Below are 8,625 nucleotides of genomic sequence, written 5' to 3' on the forward strand. Positions count from 1 at the left end.
AGGACATGGGAAGACTCCAGGGATACATAAAACTGCTTCTGATTTTCCACCACCTATCTCTTCCTTCACCAGTTCTTTTTTTATCCAGTGTATAAGAGAGGGATGATTAGAGCTTTTTGTATGACAAAGGGGTACAACAGCATTTACAATATAATTACAAAATAGCACACAAAGACAAGGATGAAGGCTGTAACAGACAAAACACTTTAGCATTAATTGTTTTATGATCCTGTCATGAGACAAGCATTATCTTTTTACATATGTTCTTCTCAGTGCTCATCCACCCTATTGTTTTTGGGATCAATTGTTTTGCACTGTCAAAAAATATTTAAGTTAAAACACAGGGCGTGGTTTAAACAGGTTTTAAATTGACAATTTTATACTGAATTTGGTATATAATTGACAATATTAGAAAATACCTAGAGAAATACTTACTGTTAGTCATTAAAAACAATATTACAGTTCAGGTAGATTATGATAATGGCAACATATTTAAACAATTTTCCTCAACACATTTGTAAATATTTATTTCCTCAAATGTTATAAAAGAGGCCATTTGGAATTTTAAAAAATTTTGCATTTGAAATCGTAGCTGATATCTCTCTTACACTAGCTTTATTTTTCCTGGCAGACAATTGTGTGTATGCTCCTTAAAATACATGATGTGATAATTATTCTATTGTGGAACATTACAATATTTCAGCTACATTTTATTTTATTCTTGCATCTTTTTTTGGTTTACCTAGTAAGTGGTGTGTTTGTTTTTAAAGAGAAAAAGATAACTTACATCATGCTACAAATACTCAACGCTTTGCAGGTATGGATTTTCCCCTGAGATTGAGAAGAGAGAGAAACACGGAATATCCTGAAACATTAGTTTAACAAAAGAAACTTAGAGGATGAAACACAGGGCAAAGAAGTGAGAATAACAGAAAACTTATTAGAAGAATTCTCAGTTTGATACATATGACTGCAGTGCTGAGCTGTATACAGAATAGTTACAAATGCACCTCACAGAGGAGTAGGATGGAAGAAAATAATAAATGGCAGTGACAATAACCCATTATAAATCTTTCCATACCTCTGATAAAATCATGAATCATACAGCTGAGGCTTAGATCAGTCTTAATATTATTCCACACTCTATCACCTTGTCTTCTCTCACCATTACAATTGTTGTTGAAAGTCTTTTTCTTAGACAAGAAGAAGAAATCATTATTTAAGATTGTTTGGGATACTGCCTGAATGTGTGTATTGTGTGTGTGCTGGCACTGAGGGAGGATTATTCTCCTTTGTGGATGGGGAGTGGCAGGGTAATCACGCTGATGCAATACCAGAAAGTTCTACTCACCATGACACAGACTATCAACACTACAGAGACAATAATTATTGGTACTTTTGTAGTATCTTTCATCCCCAGCTATTACTGTGCTCTGTACTGACAGCTCATGAATGAAGCCCCAGAGAAGCAGAGAAGGCCCCTGTACACTTTGTACAGGGAAACAAGAGAACACCTGGCCCTGATTCATAGGTGTGCTCCCTTACTCACAGGTGACACCTCCAGCTGACAGTGGTTCTGTTCAGCTGCCTGCAGGACACAGCATGTACAATTCTGAGGTCAAAAGTAACCTTCTGTCCTTAACAATAATGGAAAAACTGGTTTAGGGTGAAAAGCTGTAACTGGAATTCACAATCACTGGAAACAGGGGCTTGGACTGAAGTGCAAAAGCCAATTTGATGTGAAGCAAAGGTGTGAAGTGTCAGAGGGTGGAATAAGGTTTTCAGCATATTGTACTCTTCTTTCTTTAGATAATTTATATTAAAATCAGAAGCAAAAACCCCCCAAACCTCACACAAAACAGAGAGACCTTACTGAAGAAAAAGGGGTTTCCAGACACTTTTTCATCTTAAAAGAGCTGACATAATTGTCTTTAAAAATTGTAATTAAGGCTTGACCCTAATTTGAGTTGGTGGTAAAAGTCAGGTATTTAATGATGTAGTATTAGGAAATAATTCAGAGTAACTGGCAGAAAGAAGTCAATGTTAGACAGCAGTGAGCATCCAAAATTCCTTTCTGGACTCTAGTTCCACCTGTGGTGTTACCCACCTTTCTGCCCTGCCACTCTCTGAGCCCCTCTGCCCTCCTGTTTTTAAATCCAGACAGTAGTACTTATTCCAGCTGTTTGGACAGTAGCTACCACTCAAAGCTTCCCACCTAACAGTTGCCTGAGATTCCAAATTTTTGCTTAATGATGTTTGAATTCTTTAGTTGATATCTCTTTGTCAAGCTAATGAACGACAGATTTTTAATTGGGGAAAGTGACACTATTGGAGGAAATTCAGAGTATCTTCATTGAACTTGGAGAGGTACCATGACATAAAATTAATGTCAAAAAATAGTCTAATCCACAAGTAATGGATAGATATTCCAGACAAACAGTTTTGGCATGATTTGTTTCCTGAGTGTTGAAAAAAACCTGTACTTGCATGTGATATGTACACTGTTCAAATATAGCAGTCAGTCTGCTCTAGAGGAACCAAAGCCAGCAATAAAAAAGGAACCACAACTTTTAAATGTCAGCATTTGCTGCATCAGAGAGAACAGATTAAATGAGCATAAAAATCAAATGTTAGTATATAAAGCTTTACATTATTAATAAAGTATTGTAAAATAAATGCATCCCATTGATGTGATTCTAGCATAGATGATTTCTCTGGTTTATGAATAAAACAGAAACAAGTCCTGCATTTTCTTTAGGTAGCTTCTGATCAATCTCTCTTCTGTCAGGAATTTCAGTTACAAAAACCACATAAGGCTCTGCATTCACTGATGTCTCCCCTCAGGTTCAGCAAGCAGCAACAGACAGTGCTTCAACTGTTGTGGAAGGCCATGGGACTACACACAGCAACCCCTGTATGTGGCTGTGAGCTCCTTGGAATAGAGGCATCATTATATATTTATAAACAAGGACCTGAGACTTCTCTCTGTGTCTCTTCAGTTTTTTATTGCTGTAACTCCCTCAGCAGAAATATGGGAATAAGCCTTTTATAGGCATCACATCATGCCCTAAGTGAGGCATTGCTGAAACACACAGACATGTAAGCTGCAAGTGCCCCTCATCTTCCATCTTGACATCAAGCATTTCACAGAAATGAGCCTTAAAATAGCAAGAAAAATTATATAAAGGTTTAACCATGACATAAGCCCATTTGGTATTACTAGTTTTGCTGCCTTCCATTGCCCAGTCATTTTTCACATGAATAAAAGAGAAAGCTACAAGCTGTGATGTGCCCCCTGATTTCCTTAGAAAGATTTAGTGTTTGTTTTGCTCCAGACTTGCAGACAAGCTTATGGACTTCAGCAGAGCTAGGACCTAAAAAAGGACCAAACCTTCTGTGGTTGGTTTGTCTGAGAACAGATGGAATGGGAAGAAGCCTACTTCCTCCTGTCATGCTGCACAGCTGTGACTCACATCCCAACTGAACAGCTTCTCTTGGAGTGGAGAGCAAGACAAAAACCAGAGAGCTTCAAATCATGCATTAGATCAAAGCCAGAAATTAAAACCAGGGGTTCATCATACAGCATGGTCAACACTTGAAACAGAAATGCACATTTATTACAGAAATAAGACAATTGTCAAAAAGTGATTATATATTCTGGAGTCTATTACTCACTGGGACCATTTTTGGAAACTCTGAAGAATTTTTAAGAGTAATAGATGTAATAAGTAAATACAAAATAGCTTATTTTAGCATAAATACATTATACAAATTGTTTGAAAACCTACAGTGTTTTTTTTTTTTCCCCAGTGATTTTATACTGATAAGCTGCTAAGTTACAATTTTTGTGAAGAGGAAAACTTCTCAAAATAAAGTATTTGATTTATTCCCCACTTCCTAAATATAAAAATTAGAAAATTGTTCTGTTTGTAAAACACTCCAGGCTAACAGTGACATACATCAACCACCTTCCTGTTTTACCAAGAGATGCAGCTGGGTATTTTTGGGTATTTCTGCTTACTGCTGGCACTTGGGTACTTTGAATTATTGTGAGATCCAGCCTTTGATAAACTCATTAAAAATACCTGTGTTGTGCCTTTTTACTGTCGCTGTTTGTGTGTGCAACACTGTTGTAACCCAGCAGCTGTGTGGGTGCTATCCCTGCTGTCGGGGCGTCCCCTGGATGTGACTGTCACTCGCACATGTCACGTTGTGCCCATCCTGTTGTGCTGGTCGTTTTCTAAGAGGTTGTGGAGAGGGAGGGCTCTCAGCCCGATGTCATCACAAACTCAGTGCTTTTGCCACCAGGGACAGTAAACTCTCCGAGGTGTGCCTGGAGTGTCCTGGCAGGTCACTGCTGGGGAAGGAAGGCACGGTGGCAGCAGACAGCCACCACAACTGATGGCAAGGTTCCTTCACTCCTAAAAACCCCACTCACAAGAAGGGGATTGTCGTAACTATCTGGCTTTTTTTTTTTTTTTTAACTGAAATTTCATTCTATTCAATCTAAACTAGTTGACTTTTCCCCTCTTCCAAGTGCCTGTTTGAACTCGGGCTTTTGCAATCAGTTAATGCAATTTTTGCCTTCATAGCAGTGGATATAAAAGGCACCAGAAAGAAAGAACTGTAAGCATAAATAACCCTAAACTCTGTCTCACTTGCACACTCACTGTTCACAGTTTATCTGTGTCATTTTTAGTTCTTGGAGATAGGCCTCGAGACCTGATCTCAAAGTTAAAGATTGTTCTCTGTCATGCTGCAGAGCCAAGAAAAAGAATTTTTTCATAAACCTATGAGGAACTACTAAATATTATGGAGATACATTGAGAAAGCTTAAGGGGATGTTTTGAAAATGTAACAACTCAGTAATGTTGACTCACAAAGTAATGGAAAGCTGCTAAATGTCCTGCTCTGGAATTATTCTTTCTCTATACACCAGCTTGATTCTGTGTCAATAAAATAGTATTTTATAAGAAGTTTAGGTCAATGCATTAATTTTTCTGTTTCATTTCAGTTACTGAAAGTTGATTGAATGGAAACTGTAAAGAATAGTTCAGGGGCCAAAAAAAATGGGGCCACATCCAAAAATTATATTGGTCAACTGTTCATCTGTTGGGACATTTCTGCCTACTTGAAAAGTGTCATGATGGTAATTTATCTCAAAGACCTTCCTAGAAAATGTTTATAAATGGTTTTGTGTGTAACCCAGACCTGAACAGTGTGTTTTTGATTCAGTGTGTAACTCAAGTATTGGTTTGAAAGGCAAAGCAAGCATTGCCTTGTGACAGCAGCTGGCTCCCTGAATTCATCACATGGCTGTGGAAACAACAAAATTACAGAAAAACGCACCCAAACCCAGAAAGCATCACTGACATTTCACACTGAAAGAGAGTGGGTTTAGCTTTTAGGAGAAAATTCCCCGGTGTGAGGGAGGCGAGGCCCTGGCCCAGGCTGCCAGAGGAGCCGGGGCTGTCCCAGCCCTGGCGCTGCCCAGAGCCAGGCTGGATGGAACCCGGGACAGTGGCAGGTGTCCCTGCCCACGGCCGGGGGAGGAACGGGGTGGCCTGAAAGCTCCTTCCAACCCAAATCCTTCTACATTCCACGGCATCCATCAGGGCAGGTGTCACCGAGCAGCCCCGGGAGCACACCTGGGTCACGCCCTCACAAAACGGGCTGAACCACGGTGACCCAGGCGAGGTTAAAGCTGGGTGTCCGTAGCAGGCTGTACTATTGCATTTAAACGAACCACAACAGCAGGCCATTCCCGGGAGGCTGCTGGGGCTGGAAAGGACTCCTCAGGGAAGCGGCCACAGCACCAAACCTGAGAAGGGCTTAGGAAGTGTTTGAAGAAGTGAGCGACAACGCTCTCAGGCACACAGCGGGATTCTTAGGGGGTGCTCTGTGGCTGGACTCCGTAATCGCTATGGAGACCCCCCGAGCCCCCGTGCTGGGCACCGACAATGACCCAGCACTGACACCAGCACCCGGCACCAACAGCGGCACCCGGGGCCGGGCCGAGGGGCGGCGGCTCCTGAGGGCAGAGCCGGCCCCGCTCCAACGGCCCCGCCCCGCCCGCCTCCCGCGCACGCGCAGCCAGCAGAGCCGCGCGCTGCCGCAGCCCGGCCCGGCCCGGGCGGCGCACGCGCGGTGCCGAGGCGCGGCCGCGCGCCCCGCCCGGCGGGCACGCGCAGCGCGGGGAGGCGGCGGCGGCGCCCGGGCGCGGCGCGGCCGCGGGAGCGGGGGCGGGTTTATGGCGGCGGCTCTGTCCGCGCTCGCTGCCAGGCTCTCCCAGTCGGCCGCGGCCAGGTCCTACGGCGTGTTCTGCAAGGGGCTCACCAGGACCCTCCTCATCTTCTTCGACCTGGCCTGGAAGCTCCGCATCAACTTCCCCTACCTCTACATCGTCGCCTCCATGATGCTCAACGTGCGGCTGCAGGTGGGCGGGGGCGGCGGGGCCGGGCCGCGCTCGTGTCCCGGTGTCACCGGCCGGGCCGGGGCGGTTCGCAGCCGCTGCCCCGAGTAACGGCGGAGCGGGCCCGGGGGCTGTGCCCTGCCCTGTGTGGCGGGGGCTGTTTGCGGGTGCAGCCCCCGGCCCTGCCCTTGCCCCGGCCGGCTCGAGTGCCCCGCTGTGCCGCTTGCTCTGCGCCTGAGCGGCGAGCGTGCCGCTCTCCTGGGCCTTTCCTGAGCCACAGCTGGCTTAAATACTTCAAATGAATTGTGGAGATGTGCGCTTTGATAGCACGCTCCTGACACCTTGTAAGGAGCAGAGAAAATAATTTCCTTCATAGTTTGATTTTTTTTTTTAATCAAGAACAATTGCAGCAGGGAAAATGCAGACAGTTTTAAATTCCAGTGTTATTGCATGAAAAAGATGCTTCAGATTTAATTTGTGTCTCTCCTGTTTTGAGCCTGTTTCTACAAAACGTGTAACTCTCTAACACAGCTTTGACCTGTTGTAGGGTTGAAGTTTCATTGTTTTTGTGATGAAATAAGATTTACTTTTAACTTAACTGGCAGCAGAAACAGGCTGTGTACTGTCGCTACAAACATCTGCTCTAGCCAAGGATCAGACACTCTTTCTCCTCGTAAACATAGCTGTAATGAAAGTTTTGACATCTGGCCAGTGGCCAAGGGTTGAAAAACAAGTCTGGTTTGGAGTTGTTGCTTGTAAAAGGTAATTTGAAATGGGAAGAGGTCAAAATGTGGCATCCCCTATTTTTGTTTTTTGTGATTTGCCCTAAAATTCTGAAGCTTGATAACGAGCCAGATGGCCAGGAGTTGTACACATAGCTGGTAACCCTGGTAGCTGAAAAAGCCTTGCCTTTGCTCCTTATCAGCGTTGGCTCTCCGGGAGCACCAGCCCGTCCTTTGTGCTGCAGCTGACACCGCTAGCTCTGCTGGGGCAGCCAGTCTGACCAGTTCCCTCCGGGAAGCTTTTGCTGATTTCCAGTGTTGTGTGTCTGATTTCAGCTTGCACTTCTGATTGCAGGAGGATTACTTTAATATCAACCTTTCATGCTAAGCCTCTAATCAGCCCCAGCCTGTGCCTGTTGGTGAAGGGAACGCTGCTGTTACACAGCGAATCTCTGGCTGCTGGTTTGCTGACTCACTTTCATGCCTGTCACCAAAAGAGAGCTTGTAGCAGATTAAACTGAAACTATAGAAGGGCAGCTGGTGTTTGGGCACACTTCCTACCCCTCTGGACGTGCTCAAGCAGCCTGCAGGGAGACTTGGCTGTTGGGACAACTGTTACTTTCTGTAGCTGGGTTATTCTACATGTGAAAGATTGTTAATTATTTTTGGTTCAGTACACTGGGAACCAGGAAACTGGGTTATCAGTGTTATAACTTCCTGCATTCTTTCTCTTTAGGTCCATATTGAGATCCATTGACTTGTGACTTGGTGTGCTGCTTCTGCTGTATGCTGCAACTAGAGTCAGTCACACTCTTCAAATCCAGCCTGTTGTGAAGCAGCAAACTCTGCTCGTGTGCTCTAGGACTATGAAGAAAGAAGATTTTACCCAGAAACGAGAATGTGACAATGGCCCAGATCATCACAAGCCAGCAGCTCATCTGACACACGTGCATTCCATGTTGGACAGTTCTCAAAATCATCGTAGCAGTTTACAAGAATTACATAACACCAGGAATTTTTCTCTCTTTAATACTATACCTCTGTCTTCTGTTGGCAAGGAAATGCCCCTGAGCTTCAGTGAATCAGCAGGGACGAACTCAAGTGCAGCTGCTCCTTGGAAGGATTCATTTCATCTGCATTTTTCTTCTGGGAAAGACAATCTCGATGGGGTTTCTCACTGCATTGGTGGCATTTCAGTAACAGGCTGGCTGGAAGAAGCTTGCAGCATTTCTGGAGACTTCAGCTCAGGCTGCCCAGGAGACAACTTTGTATGTTTTGCACAATTCTGGCTGGGAAATTTGCAGTATAATAAAAACCTGTGGTTTCTGGAATTAGAAATGGGCAGTAGCAAAGAGAATGAATTGCAGTTTGTATTTTTTAAAGCATTGGAGTTTGGTGGACTTCCTGATTCCTCTTCTAATCCAGTTGCCTCTCTGAACAACTCTGCTATGGGACTCTCAAACAGCCAGAAACCTTGTTTTTTGCTTTGTT

At 44.1% G+C, this 8,625-nt stretch overlaps 1 protein-coding gene across 1 annotated transcript; it reads left to right on the forward strand.

Moving 5' to 3' along the window:
* Positions 1 to 6,167: 6,167 nt before the first annotated feature.
* Positions 6,168 to 8,491, forward strand: SMIM10L3 (small integral membrane protein 10 like 3). Its single transcript, XM_064389907.1, has 2 exons — positions 6,168 to 6,436; positions 7,871 to 8,491. Exons 1-2 carry the CDS (start codon positions 6,251 to 6,253, stop codon positions 7,889 to 7,891), a joined length of 207 nt encoding a protein of 68 aa, XP_064245977.1. The 5' UTR covers positions 6,168 to 6,250; the 3' UTR covers positions 7,892 to 8,491.
* Positions 8,492 to 8,625: the final 134 nt, after the last annotated feature.

The sequence above is a fragment of the Passer domesticus genome, chromosome 15 (genome assembly GCF_036417665.1).
Source record: "Passer domesticus isolate bPasDom1 chromosome 15, bPasDom1.hap1, whole genome shotgun sequence".
Taxonomy (NCBI): Eukaryota; Metazoa; Chordata; class Aves; order Passeriformes; family Passeridae; genus Passer; species Passer domesticus.